This window comes from Vulpes vulpes, chromosome 9, assembly GCF_048418805.1.
Source record: "Vulpes vulpes isolate BD-2025 chromosome 9, VulVul3, whole genome shotgun sequence".
NCBI classification, from domain to species: Eukaryota; Metazoa; Chordata; class Mammalia; order Carnivora; family Canidae; genus Vulpes; species Vulpes vulpes.
This window is the reverse complement of record NC_132788.1, coordinates 92,210,846-92,228,088: the sequence shown is the minus strand read 5'-3', so window position 1 is coordinate 92,228,088 and position 17,243 is coordinate 92,210,846. Positions and strand designations below refer to the sequence as shown.

The window sequence follows — 17,243 nt, the reverse complement described above, 5'->3', positions numbered from 1 at the left end:
GGATAAAGACACCAAGGCCTGTGCATATGTAGGGGAGGCAGGATTCCCCAGGAAAGACCCTGGACACGTGCATTAGTGGAGATGTGCTCTTGTTTGGGCTCCATCACCAGCTAGCTAGGCTGGCCCATATGGGTCACTCCACCCCTCCCATGGTTGAGAGCTGCCCCCTCTAAATATAGCCCAGTGGGCTGAGCTCAGGCCTATTTTAGGCCCAGGCTGGGAGGTGGCTAGCCTTCCCCAGGCTCTGAGGAGCCACTGCTGCCTCCATCCTGTCCTGCTCCTGGGTGCTATTATCAGCCCCTCAACTGCCCACCGCCCACCATGCCTGAGGAGACAGAAGGTAGGAAAGGATTATGGGGGAGGGCAAAGCTGCAGGCCTATGACCCTGGGAACCATGGAGAACCACGGAGAACCACGGAGCAACCCGGCCCCATCCCACTGACCTTACTTCCTTGACTAGTCCTCAGTCACCATGTCCCAGCTTGAGTAAAGGGACCTGCCCCGTGTGCATGAAGAAACAGCTTACGTCTAGATCCCCACCTAGCCTCAGGCCCTGGTTGTCTCCTCTGCTAAGGACAGGGAAGGTTTGGCTGGCAGGGTGGGGTGGGGTTGGGGACTTCCCAGTTTGGGGGTAGTTAACTACAGGCTATGCTCAAAGTGGGCGTGCACAGGGCAGATGCCTAGCTAGTTCAGCTCTTCATTCAGGGAGGAAGCTGGGATCCAGGGCGGGCAGTGGTTCCAGGAAGCATTTGGGCATGTGGCCCAGAGACTGCGAATGGATAGATCTCTGGCCTCCTCCAACTTGGGTCTAAATGGACCCAACCATTAGCTACTTGGCATCCCTCAGCCTCGCCAGACTGACAGCTAATTAAGACTTTGGTGCCACTAGCCTAACTGCTCCACTGCATGCAAGGAGTACAGAGGTTCAGAAGGGCCAGAACAGGGACAGCCAGATTCTCCACTGCTCCAGGTCGGTCCAGCTGGTCAACTCCTTTACTACATTTTCAACATTTCAACTGAATGGGAGGGGCCCAGCACCCAGGAATGATGGGGAACGTTTGCTTCCTTTTGGAGTTCTAACATTTACAAAAAAAAACAACAACAACAAAACATTTACCATGTTTTTCCTGGGAATGAACAGAATCTGAGTTCAATTTAGAGAGTATAGGGCAAGCAGAACCAAGTACAGAGAAGAATTTAATATGACCCCCAGCCCACCACCCAAACATGATTGGCAGCATCCCTCGGTTTGCTTTGGAGCACGTCAAGGGCCAGTTTCAAGCAAATCACAAAGGCCAAATTACTGTTCTGAAAGTGATAGACTCAGAGTCCAATCACCCTTGCCCCTTTCAGGAGGCGTTACCTCAGTGCTCCCTACTTTATTACTTAGCATCCAGCTGGGTATCTGGAGGTTGAAGAGGCCAAGATTGAAAAAAAAAAAAAAGTTAAAAGAAAATATAATTTTTAGGGACGCCTGGGTGGCTCAGCGGTTGGGCGTCTACCTTTGGCTCCTGGGGTCCTGGGATGGAATCCCACATTGGGCTCCCTGCATGGAGCCTGCTTCTCCCTCTGCCTGTCTCTCTCTGTGTCTCTCATGAATAAATAAAATCTTTAAAAAAAGAATAAAATATTAAAAATATATAATTTTTAGATATCACAAAATACTTTTTAAAAGATTCTATTTATTCATGAGACACACACACACACACACACACACAGGCAGAGACACAGGCAGAGGGAGGAGCAGGCTCCATGCAGGGAGCCCGACGAGGGACTCGATCCCAGGTCTCCAGGACCATGCCCTGGACTGAAGGCAGCGCTAAACTGTTGAGCCACCGGGGCTGCCCTCACAAAATACTTTTGATGGGTCTAAAAATAAGTAAAATCACAAGAAAGTAGAGACCCCAGAGAGTAAGTGGGCAGAAACTGGCAATGGAAGAGGGCACTCTAAGGAAAGAAACCCAGTCGAATAGGTCAAGAAAGGTCTTTCTCATCCCCAGTTTGGCAAACTCGTACACATGTAATTTTTTTTTTTTAATGATGAAAAGGCCTAATGGTGGCGATGTACACATTTGGGGGCTGTGGACAGTCATTCTGAAGGACAGTCTGATGATGGCTTAAGAGAAAGTCCAGGGCAGCCTGGGTGGCTCAGCGGTTTAGCACCACCTACAGCCCAGGGCATGGTCCGGGAGACCCGGGATGGAGTCTGCCTGTGTCTCTGCCTCTCTCTCATGAATAGATAAATAAAATCTTAAAAAAGAAAAAAAGAGAGAGAGAGAGAGAGAGAGAAAGTCCCTACTTTTTAAGCCAGTAATTTTGCTTCTAGGAGTCTGTCCTTATTAAGGATTAGGAAATTGGGAAAACCTTCATACTCAGTGATGCATGTCCTCTCCTAGAGGTTATTAACTTTTGAAGGGAACTATAAACAACCTAAATGCCCAGGCAGCCTCAAAGGGAGGCCTCAGAAGCATGTGGAACAGCTTGATAACAAAGGCAGGTGTCCTATTATGATGTTGAATGAAAACAGCAGGGTTCACAGAAGTACAGCCAAATCGCAAATCACAGCTGAGTCCTTAAAGCAGAGCGAAGGCCACAAGGGACAAGCACCACCTAGTGAGGAGAAGACTGCTTCTGCCCTGGGGGTGTGAAGGTGCTGGCACTGGGTCTGGCCTGATGGCTAACTCACAGGGTCCAGGGTCTGCAGGGGAAACTGACAGGAAGAGGCAGGGATGAATTTCACGCACTGTGGGTTTGGTCTTCTGCGACTGATAAACTCTTCTCTAGGAAAAACGAGCAGGCAGAGGAAAGCCTGAAAGTCCTTGCGGTGCTTGGAAAAACCAAAGTGACCAAGTCAAATGCACCTCTTGCTACTGTGGGTGTTAACAAGTCTGTGGGATCCTGAGGTCATCCTGGCTCCAAATCAAGGATCATCCCCGAGTTGGTTTTAGGGCCTTAGGAGCCAGTGTCTTTTCGTCCTTTGCCCTCTTCTCTGAGCCCCTGCTGCTGCTGGAAGCCACCTACAAGGGAGGGGGGTGACCTGCTGGCTGCTCAGCTCTGCATTATCCCAGCAGACACCATGGCACTGACGCAGAGTCCAAGGAGCAAGGTGCCACCGGCCCCCAACCACATAGAGGAGGTGCGCCTGCACCAGGTGGAATCCATCAGCGACCTACACAGCGGAGGTGAGGGGGGTCAGGACAGTGGGACTGACATGCTGGGAGGGGGCAGAAGGCAAGTACCACTCCTACCCTCCTGACACCCCATAGGTTCGCTGCACCCCTATCTGGCCGAGCAGGTGCAGCCGTGGGACGAGCTACTGGGCATCTTGCCACCATCGCTGTGTGCCCAGGCTGGCTGCAGTCCTGTGCAAGGCCGGGGAGGCTTCTTGTTGCTGCTGGCATTGCTGGTGCTCACCTGCCTGGCGCTCGCCATCCTGGCTGTTTATCTGAGCGGTAAGGCGGATGGTGCAAGGGGCAAGTGGGAACAGAGGGCCAGGAACTGGGACCGGAGGGCCCTTCTGCACACCTGGAGGGAGCAGCTACAGAGGCTGAGGCAGTGAAGGGGGGGCAGGGAGGTGTAGGGTGGCACGTGGTCTCCTCACCTCCATTCCCGCCCGCCCACCCAGTGCTGCAGAGTGAATCTCTCCGCATGCTGGCACACACACTTCGCACTCAGGAGGAGACGCTACTCAAACTCCGGCTCGCCAGCCTCAGCCAGCTGCGGAGGCTCAACTCCACGGAGGCCCAAGCACCCAGCTGAGATACCACTTGGACCTGGGGCTTGGGAGGGTGTGTGTGTGGGGAGGAATAAACTGGCCACTGGCAGGTTTCTCCTGACCCACTGCTCCACACTACTTCCTTGGTGAGGTTTTTGTACATGAGTCTAACCTGACCCCACAGCTACCTGCCTCTCCTGTCTTCGGGCCAGGCCTAGCCAAGTTTTCTGGGGCCAAGGCCCTGCTTTGGGTGGCCCAAGGTCAGAGGAAACGACACCAGCCTCCTGGCTCCTTCTGTGGCCTGTCAGCAGCCTCTGGCTTCCCCCAGATAGCAGGTTCAGAGTCTAGAAATAGCTGCCCCCCCTGCTCAATTGCTCAAACCCTGCCATGCCTCCCAGCAGGGGTCGGGCCTCAGCACTCAAGCAGGCAGAGCTGAGTATGGGAAAGAGGGCCACCTGAGATGGAGACAGGGGTGGTGGATGAGAGGGCAGGCAGAAACACCCAGAGCTAAGGGCTGCAGAAGGCTGAGCAATCAGTTTAATCATCTCTAATAATCTTTACAAATCAGCATATAGATCCATTCCACGGAGCCTCACCTCCCCACCTGTTTTGGTGTCATCTGTCCAGATGCCATTCCCTTCAAGAAAGTGGGTCATCCCATGGGAGCAGGGCCTGAGAAAGGACAGAAAGGGACAGCCCTCCTGCTGTCTGCCCCACGGCTCTGGGACAAGCACACATTTGGTCTGGCCTGAGACAGAGCAGGGAAAGGCCACAGCGTCGTGTGCAGGGGCAAGGGGCCAGGATCCCGAGTGCCCTGGCCTCCAGCTACCCATCCCCATGTCTGTTTTTGGTTTTGTCATTAAAAAAATAAAGCGACAATTCCTGGCAGGGACCAGTTGTTGCAGTGTCTTCTGTTAAAAACACAGGCACAGGTGTGGACTGTCTCCTCTTCAGTGGGCCCCGACTCAGAGGATGTCTGCCCGCTTGTCCCGCACACGGCTGCGCGCCTTGGTTCGGGCTTTGAAGGCAGCCGCGTTGTATAAGTGCTGGAGTGGGGACAGAGAGTGAGGACCTGGTGAGCCAGGCAAGGGGAGGCCCAGGGCTTCTCCTCTAGCCCCTGCACAGCTCTAGGCCTTTTGGCCACAGGAGCGGAGGGAAGAGTAAGGGGCCCAAGGGCGCAAACCTTCTCAAAACGTGAGATCTTGCAGGCCTTCAGGGCAGTGGCATCCAGCACCAGCACAGGGCCCAGGCCAAAGATGTCACGGAGTAGCTCATTGTTCTGAGGATGAAATGGGCAGTGAGCTGAGACTGGTCCCAAATAGCCAAGCCGGGTACCCCCCCACCTCCTCCCCGCCTGCCTTCCCACCTGGAGGTGGTGGTGCAAGCCTGATCCCAGCACGTCCTTGAAGGCGGCGTAGATGCGGCGCCGAGCCCAGCTGTCTACATAGAGCACCTCGAGACCGAAGCGTACCGACTCTTCCTCACACTCACCACCCTGCAGTATGGAGGGACCCACAGGACAGGGCTTGGCGGCTGTGCCCAGGGAGCACTCTCACCAGGACACAGGCTCTCACACGTACCTCAACGAAGTGCAGCACGGCGCGGAAGGTAGAGCGCTGCCGCCGGCGGTCGGCCTTGGCACGGTATTTGTTGCTGTCAGTGGCCAGGGTCCGCAGGGTGCCACAGAGGGCCTCCATGTCCTCATAAATAAAATCCTCCTGCAGTGGGAGCAACAGAGGGTGTGTGAGTAGAGGCCCAGGCTCTGCAGGCTCTCAACATGGGTTCGCCCAAATCCTTCCTTACACAGAAATGGTTACCTCTTCCACCTGGCCCCCAGGAATCCCTTCTTGGCCCCTACCTGAGCCAGACACCTCTGCTCAGAGCCCCTACCATGGCACCCGGCCTCTGAGCCTGTATTAGGGCTACCTCCCCTCCGTAAGGACCTGAGGCTGCCCTATCTTCTGTGGTGTCCCCTGCGTCCAGCCTAGGTTGGACAGGTGGTGTCGGAAGGCCCCCTCCCTTCCCTTCCCCCCGCCCCCCCTCACACCTCAAGGTCCCGGGCAAGCTCAAAGAGCAGTGCGATGGTCTCGCCGGCAGCGATTCGCAGGTTCACGCTTTCGCTGGACAAGAGCTGGGGCAGCCGGGGCAGCTGCCTGGGGAAGGGGCAGGCTGAGCTATGTCTGGGTTAGGGGCCTCTTCACCTTTCCCCTCCCACTCGCAGAGAGCAGTCGCTCTTACCTGTCCAGGATGTGGCTGATGTGGGTGCTGGGGCAGACGGTGAGGAGCAATGCCCAGGCTTGCAGAGCAGCACAGAGCAGGCCGTGCAGGCTGGTGGGGACCACAGGGGCTGTGGAGCCACCCGTACCACACGACCGGCTGAAAACACCTTCCAAGCAGTTGAGGCAAGACACCAGGTCCTAAGGACACAGGGAGCCAGTAGGAATGGCTCAGGGGCAGAGCTGGGGCCTAGGTGCTCTCTTACCTGTGCCCAAAGGCCACTTACTTACCTGGACATCGGCAGCAGCCACATAGCACCCCAAGCCAAGAGCAGAAGCGCACTGTTGGAAGGGGGGCAAAGCCGTGCCATGGTCAGAGAGTGAGCCTGGGTTCCCGGCCACAGGGCTTACCCTTAGAGTAAGGGAGCCTCAAGGCAGGTGGAATCCACCTCTCTGCTTGGGGATTAGGGGAGCGAAGGGTGTCAAAGGGCAGGAAACACTCACATGGAGCCGGGCGGCAGGGCTAGCTGTGCCATCACTGAGCACAGAGACCAGGAGGGGCTGCAGGCTGTGAAAGAGCTCCTCGCCCTTGGGACCCGGGCCCAGCTGCACACAGAGCAGGCCTAGCACGGCAGCGGCCAGTGCCTGTTCCTCGCCCTTCCCTGCAGGAATGCTTTCCAGTGAGCCCAGGCAGCAAGAGTCAGGACCCAGCCAGTTTCAGTCTCCCATGAGCCCCCAGGGCCCAACCTTTCTTGAGGCACTTTTCCAAGGCATCGGCCAGCGTGAGGCGGCGCTCCAGCAAGAAGTCGGGGAGTAAGCGGGATGCCAGGGCCAGGCGAAGGCTCTCAAGAGCACCCTGCCGGGTCTTGGCACTGGGGGATGAAAAAAGGGGATGCTGTGGGCCAGCCCTACCGGGTCACACTTGGCACAAGCTGAGCAGGGACAAGGGTGAAGGGCTGGCTGGCAGTCAGGGGTACCTCTTGTCTGTGAGGCAGTCCACATACTCCTTCAACTTCTCCTCAAGGTCCTCCTGCTGGCCCTGCTCATCCACGGCATCCCCCCCTGCAAGGCCAGCTGGTCAGCCCTGCGTCTTGCCATACCCCAGGGAATCCCCACAAAGTCCCTGCCAAACTCCCGCCCACTCTCACCGAGGCTGTCCTCTGCTGTGGTGCTAAGAAGGCTGGGGCATTCACTGGTGGTGCTACGGGCCTCACTGACGGCCTCATCCTCACTGGAACCTGAGTCCGCTTGGGTACTGCTCCGGGCACCTGGGGAAGGTTGAACACACTGTGGTAGCACTTGGCTTGCCTCCATTGATGAGCAATGGCAGGGGGTGCCTCACCCAACTTCATGACCCCACAAGAATAGAATCTTGCCCCTCTGAGAGATGAGAAAACAGACTGAGGTGGGAGGCACAGGGGCTGAGGCAGGGGCCATTGAGCCAGGAAGGAGGAGAAAGGGAATGAGGTCCATCAGCTGGAAAACATCAGGCACTAGGCCCAGCCTATGAAAACCTGGCAGGGTTAGTGAGTAGAGCCTCCCCTCCCTGAGCCTACAGCCGGATTTAAGAAGGAGACTGAGCCTGGTAGAGAAGAAGGTGCTGCATAGGCCCCACCTAGACCTGTGGCTGAGCCTGGAGTGGGAGCATAGCTAGGCAAATCCCAGGGGAGCTCAGCCATTAGCCCAGATTATGCCTAAAACTGGCCAGGGCAAAGGTCAGGAGCTTAACTATATAATCTGTATGTATAGAACCATATAGACAGATACAGGATTCAAATTCCAGCTCCATATTTTAAAAGGTGTGTAACTAAGTTAAGTGCCTAGCCTTTACTCCCTCAATTTCTTCACCTACAGAACAGAGATGCTAAAGGATTTCTTTTGGCATAACAATCGAAGACAATAACTAAATAAACAACTAGTTATGGCTCTTCTGTGTGCCAACATCATCAATCTGCCTTGGGGCAGAGACCAGCTCCTAGTGGATTGGGGCGGGGGGGGGGGGGGGGGGGGGCTTCAAACATACTCTCTTCTTCTTCTTTTTTTTTTTTTTTTAAGATTTTTTTTTTTAATTTATTGAGAGAGAGAGAGAGAGAGAGGCAGAGGGAGAAGCAGGCTCCATGCAGGGAGCCCGACGCTGGACTCATCCCGGGTCTCTAGGATCACACCCCAGGCTGCAGGCGGCACTAAACCGCTACGCCACCGGGGCTGCCCAAACATACTCTCTTCTGAGCTCCCTCTGACCATCCCAGGCCTTTAGCCCTGGGTGAATGGACACACCCTGGGTGAATGCTGACCCTGAGAAATGCAGAAAGTGGAGTGGCCCCTGACCACATGAGTCCCTGAAAATAGGTAAACACGGGAGAATGTCAGGGTCAGCAAAGCTGGTATACTCCTCCGTGTGGGTGCTGCCCAGGGCCAGGGGCTGACTTTGGCAAGGGCAGCTGCTGCAGCAGAGCCCCAGTTGGGTTCTGGTCACTAGGCTGGTCCCACTTCTCAGGAACTACATACTCCACATGCCTGCTGGACAAAGTCCAGCATGCATACAGGCCTCTGTTCATCTCTTACTACCCTAACCAGCCAAAGCAGCCCCAGCCTCTCATTTGCTCCCTCCAGATGCCAGGCCTTTGCACAACTTTTCCCTCTGCATAGTGCACTCTTCACCTTCTCAGGATTCACCCAGAAGCTCCTCGAGGATTCCTTGGTTCCTATCTGGGGCTGACACCATTTAGTGAACTTGTCTTCCAGCACCCGTCCTTCTGGAATGTCCCTACCCTCTTAAGACATCCATCCCCACACTCAAGTCCCATTAGGGTTGTGGCCAAGTCTGAACTCTGCCTAGAAGGCACAATATTCCTGCACAGTAAACATATGTGTTTACCGCACCAAGACACACTCCTGTTCAAAACTGATAAGTCTCAGGACTGCCTCAGGCTGCAGGGCATTCCCCAGCCCTCTCGTGCCAGGCCCACCAAACCCCGAATCCTGAAACTTCCCTATCACTGCTCCCCCCACCTCGGTACCCCCAGAAAGGCTAGGCCTCCCACCAATTTCCTAGTCCAGTCCAGGAAAGAACCAGGGAGTGGCTCGGGGGCAGGCTTCCTGCTCTGTCGGGCGGTTTGTCCACCACAGGAGGCAACCTGGATGGAGCGGCAATGGGGATACTGTGGCGAGGAGGCGCCCACCGCTTTAGGGCCAGTAACGCGAGCTCCTGAGCAGCAAGCAGCACGCTCAGGTTGGACACCCACGTGGCCGCTGCCTCCTGGGGCACGTGTCGGCCGCGGGGGAATTGGGGACGCAGCGCCAGGTTGGTCGGGGCAGGAGTCTTCGCCCAAGACCCTCGGGGACACCGACGGGTAAGCCACGCAGGATCCCCACTCGTGGCTCATTAGCTGCTCTCCACTTACCCGCTCCGCGGCGCTGGCCGCCCTTGCGGGGCGCGCTACCCTTACGAGCGCGGGGCATGCCGGGAATCAGGAGCGCGGGCGCGCGGAGGGCGCGGGGTCAGGGACCCGGCGGGCGAGGGCTCCAGATCGGCCAGACGCGGGCCGGTGGGCTAAGCTGAGACTTGGGCAGACGACGGGAGCCACACGCCACATGCGACACCATCTTCGCGAGGCGCCCCGCCCTGCCAAAAGGGTCGGAGCGCCCCGCCCTGCCAAACGGGTGGCCGGGAAGGCGAGTTCTTGCCCATTGGGTTCAGACCCACAGCCACGCGGCCGAAACTACTAGTCCCAGGGGGCTGCGCGCGTAGATGACTGCCGGCCCGCCGGGCGCAGAGCACTCCGGGAATTGTAGTTTACTCCGGAGACCCAAAAGCCCACGACGCTCTAGCTGAACTATGCACCCACAATACCCTGCGTACACCCACTCCCTCCTCCCGCGCCAATGTACATCCATGCACGGTCGTTAACTCTGAAGCAGCCGCCTTGGAGCAGCCTACCACGGCACGCAGGCTATTTCTCGGTACTTGAGGCTGGACATTCACGACAGGAAGAACGTGGAGCTTGGTAGAACTGTGTGAACAGTCAAACTTTAGGCAGTGGAAGAAAAAGTGACTTTATGATGAAGCAGATGACAGAAAACAGCTTAGCACTTACAGACCTGAGCCAAAATCTTGGAGCCCACCTGTCCCTGGACGGGTCTCCTGTGACCTCTCCATGGACCCAGTGAGGAGTTGAAACAGAACTCTCGGCTGGCAACCCTAACCATCTGGAACGCTGACTCTCCCTGGGGCTGTTTCCTTATCAGAAGGGTTCAAGTGATCTCAGACGACTTTTGGTTTTAAAATGGTGTAACCAAAAAAATAATAATATAAAATGGTGTAAACATCTTTTTCTGGCTCCTTCCACTTCCCAGGGATCCCATGGGAAGCTGGGAAGGTATATGGGAAGACTGACCATAAACTGCATAGGACAATAGTGGGACAGAGTCCTCCCTCCAGGACTGGAAAAATGGCAGCAGGGACAAGAGACTCAGAGGCAGGTAACTTCTGGCTTTATGCTGCTTATTCAGGCCTAGCTGCAGGCCTGGGCTCCTGGCAGGTAGGGCCAGCCCAGCCCGGATAACATCGGCAACTAAAGGACTCCCAGGCTCCAGGGCTGCCATCTGGCTGCAGGTGCAGAAAGGCTTCCAGCTGTCCTCCATCTTGCCAGGCACAGCGCCCATGGCCATGGCACTGCTGGTGACTGCAGGCTATGGCTGCCCTGGTCACGTTGATTACATAGGGGCCCAGGGTGTCCACTAGGTAGTCACGGAGATGCCAGCACTTCTCCTGAGGAGAGGAGAAGGATGTATCAATGCTCCTGCTCCATGGCTCTGACATCGTCTTTCCCCCAACCCTGGGACTCCAGCATGGGTTGCATGGCAGGTTGGAGGGCAATGATCACCTCAGAGCTGGAGAAGCTCAGGTCCCCCCAGAGCACCACGCCGGCTGCCCCTAGTGCTGCACTCACACCAATGGTCTGCACAAGGTCATCCTGGAGGCAAAGAGCTGCTAAGCCAGGACTGAGCTGGCCAGATCCATCTGGGCCTACCTTTACCTTCCCAGGAAATTTTCTGGTTTGTTGTTATGATCTGATTCCACCTTTAGAGTAAGGTTTCTTGGCACTTAGCCTCTGAGTGGCTTCTCAGGTCCTCCACTCAGAGAATGTCTCCCCTCAGACCAGTGCTCCGAAGGCTGGGCTTCGCCTTCCCCCTCAAGATTTTCCAAGGCAGAGGCATATTTCCATTTCAGATGATCCAGGATAGGACAGGACCTCCCCATTAAGACCTAGATCAGGACCTCCCCATCAGACTCCCCTGGGCAAGGGTATTCAGACCTTCCTAGGACAGGGCCATCCTTCCCCACTCAGACCTCTCCTCTAGATCTCAACTTTCACTCACCTGGGACAGGAACCTCCCAGTGCTCCGATATGTGAGGCGGGCATAGGCTAGGACAGGCAGGGGATGTGGGTGCCCAATGAAAGCCACACGGAAGGCCTCCTCCAGGCGGTATCGGACAAATGCCTGGTGGTGAGTAGGTGGCAGCCTGGGTGGGAGGTAGATGCTAGGGAAGAGGGCGCTGGAGGCAGCCCAGAGCCAATGAAGTTGGGTGTTGCGGGCGAGAGCAGCTGGGTGGCAGTGGCCTGTATAATTGGAAGCAGTACCATGCCAGCCATTGCTACAGGCTGGGAAGCGATAGAAGCCCCAGAACCCATGGGGCTGCAGTGCCTGGCCCAGCCTCAGTGTGTCCTCCATCAGGGCACGGGCTGCCCGTTCAAAGCCAGCACGGGCCTTGTGGAACTGCTCCTGGGGGTCCAGGTGGGGGAATACCCGTTGTGCCCAAGCCCAAGAGGCTGCCTGATAGGCTCGGCGGCGGCCCCAGTTCCCAGCCCAAAGTGGGCTCCATTCCTCCCAGTCTAGCACTGCCAAGCCAGTGAAGCCACGACCTAGGCTTCGATGGATCTGGTAGGCAGCCCGGGCCAGGTGGCGGTCAAGAGGGACAACCTGGGGGATGCCCCCATTGTGAGTTATGCCCCTGGGTCCAAGGTAGGGATAGAGGCCGAGCTGGTTCTTGTAGAAGATGGTGATGTTCTGGCCACGGAAACGCTGGCCACGGTTGGCTGTGATGCCCAGGGCCTCTAGTGGCAGGTGCACACCAAAGCGGGTCTTACAGTGTGCTGAGGGTATGTTCCACAGCACAGAGAAGGGGCGTTCAGGAGCCCACAGGGGGAGCTGGTCAAACCCCAGGCACAGGGCCACTCCAAGCACCAGGGCCAGGCCCAGCCGCATGATCATGCCCCAGGGATGGAAACCTGCAGGAAAGAGGGGCTGTGAGCTTAGAGACCATGGCCATGGCTGTACCTTGCACATAGCAGGGAAAGTCAGGAACATTCCCCCAACTACTCCCAAGGATGGGGGGGCAGGGAAAGCATGGTCCCCAGGTGGTCCTCCAGCCCTCTCAGACCAGCTATGCCATATATCGGCCTGGGCAGCTCCCCTCCCATGCTTCCCACCTCTGTCACGGCACCACTGCACCCTCTGGTGCATTGCCCATTCACAGCACTCACCAGGCCCCTTCTGTCCTCTGTCCACCTTATTCGCTGCCCCAAGAACACTTAACACCCTCCCCCTTGCCTGGTTTAACTCCTCCTTAGCACTCAGGTCTCTGCTGTGACACCATCTCCCCCTGATCTCCAAATGGACTGAGGGCACTCGCGCTCCACTGTCCAACATAGATCCTGCCACTGCACGCCTGTCTACCTAGTTGCCCATTGCCTTGGTCCAGCCTAGGGCCTAACATACAGTAGGCACTCAGTGAATGGTGATGAGTGAATGTGGAAGGGAACAAACATCTTGTCACCTGGGCCTGGGAGAGTAAGAGAGGCAAAAGGCAAAGGTGTCCCTTTATCCATGGCCCCAGGACCAAGGTGGATCTAGCAGATCTCAGAGATAGGGGATCTAAGATGAGGCTGGGTCAACAAATAAACTGTCATAGCCACACCCAACAGAAGCCTTTATTCCACCACGTTGTCAGCTCTGAGCCACAGCTATGGAGCAATCAATCTCCCAGCCCCACTGGCACTCAGGAAGTATGGCCAGGCTAAAGCTGTCCCCAGAGGCTAGAGCCTGAGGTATGGCCCATGCGCTGAGGCTGGTAGTGTCCTAAGCAGTCCATCGACCCTGAAGGACAGTGCCCTGCCCTGGGTAGCCCTCAGATGTCCTTTTCCATCCAGAATATGGGGCATCCTCTCAGATCCTGGTACTGCATCTCCAACAGGCTTTGTGGAGGGAGCCCAGCGGGAGGTGGGAGAGAGGAGGTCAAGGGCTCAGGCAGGGGAGGGGGTAGTGGCAACGATGGCCCCTTGTGGGCTCTTGGGGCAGTTTGGGCAGTTACACTAGGAGCCTTGTAGGGTGGCCGGGGAGAGGGGGCTCTGGGAAAGGCCCTGAGCAGGGTGGCAGATAGCCGTCGGCTAGTGAAGACTAGGCCCTGCACAGGCTCACCCAGCTGATAGCCCAGGTGGGCATAGAACTGCAGCTGGTCGTGGGTGGTGAGGTGCAGCCGGCGGAAGCCCCGGGCCTGAGCAAAATCCTCCAGGCCTTCCATAAGGCGGCGACCAAAGCCGCGGCCCCTCAAAGCCCGGGCCACCACCACTGTCTCCACTAGGAGGCTCTGGGGCCGGTCCAGCACCCGTGACAAGCGGGCATGACCCACCACAATGGGGGCTGCCTCGGGTGTGGGGCGGGGGCTCAGCAGCATCAGGCAGAGGGGGAAGGCATCTGAGGACTGGCCCAAGGAGTGCAGGCGGGAGGCACGGCTGCGAGGCCACTGCTCATTGATGAGGTCGGCACAGGCATCCAGGAGCTCAGGTCGGCAGTGCACAGGCTCCAGGGTCAGCTCAGCCAGGCTGGGGACGGGGGTCTCCTCTGGCTGGTGTGCGGGCTCCAGGGTCAGCTCGGTTGAGCCAGGACTGAGGGTCATCTCTGGATGGCATGCAGAACCCAGGGTCAGCTCAGCTACCCTGGGGCTCAGGGTCAGTTCTGGCTGGTGTGCAGGATCCAGAGTCAGCTCGGCTGGGCTGGTACTCAAGATCAGCTCTACCTGGTGTGTAGGGTCTAGGGTAGGGGGGGCCAGCTTTGGTGGGCCAGGGCTCAGAATAAGCTCTCACCTACATGTAAGGTCCAGACCAGGCTCAGCTGAGTCAGGCTAGGAGCCAAGGTCCTCTCCTGCTGGGTTGCAGGTGTCTCACTGGCAGGCTGGAGATTAAGGGTACAGGCTCCAGACACTGGGATCTCCTCAAAGCCCAAAGGTGCTCTTCCTGTGGACAACAGCCATGCTAGGCTGTGCCAAGATGGAGGACAGACAGGATTGGGGCAGGGAGGGACTGACCAAGTGCTAGGTGAGCCATGCGACCTGAAACTGGTAAGCTACACCTTGTCCCCATACTCACCTGATGGCACAGGTGACCTGGAGACCATCCCCTATACCTGACTCAGGTGGACAGCAGAGAAAATAGGGTGTCCTGCCCTATATAGGAGGGAGGCCGAAGGCTAAAGGCTGGGGAAGAACCCAAAGGTCCTGGCCCCAGCCTGCTGTGGCTACAACTTTGTTCTCCACAAGACAGTGGATTTAGCTTATACTGTCTCGGCTGGCTGGCCATCAGACAAAACACGCAAGCTAGGTGCCATGACCCTCTACTTAAACCTACCCAAGATTCCCTTTGGAAGAAGAGCAGCTCCCCGCCCCTCCCTTTTCCCTGCATTCTAGGTCCCAGCCTTTCTGACCACTTGGACCATGCCTGCCACCTGACTGATCCTCAGGCACCACTCACCCACCCATTAGGATCGGTTTTTCCCCTTCCTGAACCGGCTTTCCCATCAGGAGCACAGAGACCATGCCCCCTCCCCAACACTGCGCAGCTTGGGACACTTTGCTTGGGCACGGACCCAAGTATCCCCTCAGATGGGGCTCCAGCAGCAATGGCAAGGGGCCTAGCTCAAGGTCCCACAGCAATGTGGCTCTTGCAGGCTTGGTTCCCCATTGGCCTGAGTTTTATAGTCACCCTAGATAAGGACCACAGCTTCCTTCCTAAATCCACAAGGGTGTCCAACGGCCACCAGGTTGGGGGCTCAGGCCTCCTGCGCCTAACCCCCATTGTTTGTCCTTCCTACCCCAGGCCCTGCTGCCAGGAGGGTCCATGCTGGGGGTGGTGTTTCTGGCGGTGGGGGGTCCACTGGGCCTCACCCTTCTACTCACCTGCTCCAGAGGACGTCTTGGCTCCCCTTCGCCACCTCCCCAGAGTCCCCTAAGCTTGAGGCCAATTCCACACGGCACAGGTAGGCAAGCACAGGGAGGCGTCTCCTCCCCTCCCCCACTACACACACTCAGAGGGCCGAACGCCCCTCACCTGCACCAGCCACCTCCGCAGCAGCCTCAGCCCCGGACCCAGAGGGAGGAAGCCCCAGGATCCGCCCCCAGGCTTGGAGCCCCAGACTTCCCCGCGGGCTTAACCCTTTCGGTGCCGACCCCACCCATTGTGAGGGGGGCTCCTGTGTCCTCAGAGAGAGGCAGGAAGGCTCTCCTGTACCTCGGTTTCCCCCTCCCTCCTAGTGGGTGACAAACCGTTGAGTCTTGGGTGGGGTACTTCGGGAGCTTAGCTGGGTGGGTGTGGCTCGGCATGCTCTGGGAGGGAACGACAGACGCAGGGAGGGCGTGCGGGACGACACAGCCACCCGAGGGCCGCACGCGTGGGGAGGCGGGGGGGCAGGGAGAACGAACACGCTCCGAGGGGGGACGGGGAGGTACTGACATGCTGAAGCCAAGGTCCGGGATGCTCCGCGTCCTCGCTGGGCTCCGGCCTGTTCCGGCTCCGTGGCGTGCACCCGGCCGGCCTCCCGCGCTGCCCCTAGCGGTGCGGCGGACGCACTGCAGCCATCGCGGCCCGCGCCGCCCCGCCTGATCCGCGACCCCCCTAAGCCCCGCCCCCGGCGCCGGCGCCCTGCCGCTGAGCCCACGCACACCCGGCCTCGGCCGCGGCTCCGCCTCCTGCCCGCCCCCCGCCCTCTTCGAGCCGGGGGGCTGGGACCCAGCGCAGGTCCGCCTCCTCCTCGCCGCGCCCCGCCCTGAGCCGGCGTTCCCGCTCCGGGCCGCTGCCAAGGCGTCCCGGATTGCGCTCGGCCGGGGTCTTGCCGGGGCGCATCCCGCCGGATCCTTGGCCGCGTGCAGGCCCCCTCCACCTCGCTCTGCTTCCGCCTCGCCTCCTCCCGCCCCGCCCTAGGCTCGGGCAGGTCTCGGTTCCCATTGGCCTCCGGGAGGAAAGGGTCCAGCGTGGAAACGGTCAGGGAGAGCTTCCTCCTGAAATTTGGACCGCATGCTCGGAAGCGGCCGCCCTCGACAGCCATCAGGTCTGAGTGAGAGAGACGAGCGTCTTCTGTGCCCTCTGGATCCCAGCGTCGGCACGTCTTAGCTCTCACTAGCTCTGGAAGCAAGAGCTTTATTTGCGAGGCTCGGCCCTCTGAGCAGATTCAGGTTGCAGGGCTGGTTACTGTCAACACACAGTAGGAGCCAAAGGGCTTTACCTCGCTGGCTAGACAGCCTGGGTTTGATCTCAGCTTCTCTATTTTCTGGCTGTGCAGCCTTGGGCAAAGTGCTTGCCCTCTCAGTTGTGTGCCTGTTGCCTCAGAACGTCGTGTTAGGACGGAATGAGCTAGTCTACTTAAAATGCTTAGCACAGGATTTGGGGAAGAGTAGGTGCTCCGTGAATGTCAATTCTTGTGATTGCTACTGTTTAAAGACTGGCTGGGTGTCTCTGGAGATGTTTATGACCCTGCTGGGTGAGTGCTGAGGCTCTAGCCCCTTAGGTAACTATCCTGGTCTGTTAAGCATTTGCACAGGTGCAGGCATATGCTCTTGATGGTGGCTGAGAGTACTCCTGACTGTGATCATGATCATGTTTTACTGCTTGTACTTGAGAAAGCTGTGGCCAGGCTCGGAATTCATTAGGTTGTGAAACCGAAGAAAAGAGACCTCATTTAAATGGAGTCAAAAGGCAAGAAGGGGGAATTCAGACATAACCATTTCTTGAAGCCCTTTACAGACCCAACGAGAAGAAGCCTACTTTACTACCCCTGCGGGAGGAAAGATTTTTCTGATTGCAGCCCAGCCAATGAGAGCCTCGTAACAATGAAAAGCCACCACCCTCAAACTCCTACTTTACTCCAATGAGTTCTGTTTATAACAGGCCCTTCCCACTCCCCCCTTTATAAAACAGCATTCCTAAAAAAATAAAAAATAATAAAAAAAAATAAAACAGCATTCCTCTTCTTTGTTCTCC

The 17,243-nt window shown here is 57.4% G+C and overlaps 4 protein-coding genes across 9 annotated transcripts; 1 reads left to right on the top strand and 3 right to left on the bottom strand.

Moving 5' to 3' along the window:
- The first annotated feature begins 218 nt into the window (after window positions 1-218).
- On the top strand, window positions 219-4,607 carry LSMEM2 (leucine rich single-pass membrane protein 2). 2 transcript variants are annotated; one of them, XM_072722262.1, is made up of 4 exons: window positions 219-340; window positions 3,072-3,182; window positions 3,267-3,452; window positions 3,626-4,607. In XM_072722262.1, exons 1-4 carry the CDS (start codon window positions 322-324, stop codon window positions 3,757-3,759), a joined length of 450 nt encoding a protein of 149 aa, XP_072578363.1. In that variant the 5' UTR covers window positions 219-321; the 3' UTR covers window positions 3,760-4,607. The 2 variants fall into 2 exon arrangements, with proteins under 2 accessions (XP_072578363.1, XP_025843334.2); XM_025987549.2 differs by having other exon boundaries at window positions 220-340; window positions 3,069-3,182; window positions 3,626-3,836.
- On the bottom strand, window positions 4,231-10,642 carry IFRD2 (interferon related developmental regulator 2). The gene is made up of 12 exons (XM_025987510.2): window positions 9,336-10,642; window positions 7,080-7,199; window positions 6,909-6,993; window positions 6,679-6,803; window positions 6,436-6,593; window positions 6,223-6,273; window positions 5,954-6,132; window positions 5,763-5,868; window positions 5,296-5,433; window positions 5,082-5,210; window positions 4,899-4,994; window positions 4,231-4,761 (listed from the first exon to the last, which is right to left on the bottom strand). Exons 1-12 carry the CDS (start codon window positions 9,391-9,393, stop codon window positions 4,681-4,683), a joined length of 1,326 nt encoding a protein of 441 aa, XP_025843295.1. The 5' UTR covers window positions 9,394-10,642; the 3' UTR covers window positions 4,231-4,680.
- HYAL3 (hyaluronidase 3) lies at window positions 9,963-17,213 on the bottom strand. Of its 5 annotated transcripts, XM_072722258.1 has the most exons (5): window positions 15,720-15,856; window positions 14,079-14,228; window positions 11,314-12,224; window positions 10,818-10,907; window positions 9,963-10,702 (listed from the first exon to the last, which is right to left on the bottom strand). In XM_072722258.1, exons 3-5 carry the CDS (start codon window positions 12,205-12,207, stop codon window positions 10,436-10,438), a joined length of 1,251 nt encoding a protein of 416 aa, XP_072578359.1. In that variant the 5' UTR covers window positions 12,208-12,224; window positions 14,079-14,228; window positions 15,720-15,856; the 3' UTR covers window positions 9,963-10,435. The 5 variants fall into 5 exon arrangements, with proteins under 5 accessions (XP_072578359.1, XP_025843274.2, XP_072578360.1 ...); XM_025987489.2 differs by lacking the exon at window positions 14,079-14,228 and having other exon boundaries at window positions 15,720-17,213; XM_072722259.1 differs by lacking the exons at window positions 14,079-14,228; window positions 15,720-15,856 and adding an exon at window positions 15,167-15,339.
- On the bottom strand, window positions 12,911-14,024 carry NAA80 (N-alpha-acetyltransferase 80, NatH catalytic subunit). Its single transcript, XM_025987536.2, has one exon. The coding sequence runs from the start codon at window positions 13,889-13,891 to the stop codon at window positions 13,124-13,126; it is 768 nt and encodes a 255-aa protein (XP_025843321.2). The 5' UTR covers window positions 13,892-14,024; the 3' UTR covers window positions 12,911-13,123.
- Window positions 17,214-17,243: the final 30 nt, after the last annotated feature.

Excerpts from the sequence above, each read along its gene's own strand:
- HYAL3 (XM_025987489.2), bottom strand. The coding sequence starts at position 16,311 with ATGGCTGTCGAGGGCGGCCGCTTCCGAGCATGCGGTCCAAATTTCAGG. Across the intron at positions 12,225-15,719 it reads CCGGACCTTGGCTTCAGCAT|GTTTCCATCCCTGGGGCATG; the intron begins GTCAGTACCTCC and ends TCTTTCCTGCAG. Across the intron at positions 10,703-10,817 it reads TGAGCTTCTCCAGCTCTGAG|GAGAAGTGCTGGCATCTCCG; the intron begins GTGATCATTGCC and ends TCCTCTCCTCAG.
- NAA80 (XM_025987536.2), bottom strand. The coding sequence starts at position 13,891 with ATGACCCTCAGTCCTGGCTCAACCGAGCTGACCCTGGAGCCCGCACAC.
- LSMEM2 (XM_025987549.2), top strand. Across the intron at positions 3,183-3,266 it reads CAGCGACCTACACAGCGGAG|GTTCGCTGCACCCCTATCTG; the intron begins GTGAGGGGGGTC and ends GACACCCCATAG. Across the intron at positions 3,453-3,625 it reads CCTGGCTGTTTATCTGAGCG|TGCTGCAGAGTGAATCTCTC; the intron begins GTAAGGCGGATG and ends CCGCCCACCCAG.
- IFRD2 (XM_025987510.2), bottom strand. The coding sequence starts at position 9,393 with ATGCCCCGCGCTCGTAAGGGTAGCGCGCCCCGCAAGGGCGGCCAGCGC. Across the intron at positions 6,804-6,908 it reads GACTGCCTCACAGACAAGAG|TGCCAAGACCCGGCAGGGTG; the intron begins GTACCCCTGACT and ends TTCATCCCCCAG. Across the intron at positions 4,995-5,081 it reads GCTTGCACCACCACCTCCAG|AACAATGAGCTACTCCGTGA; the intron begins GTGGGAAGGCAG and ends TTTCATCCTCAG.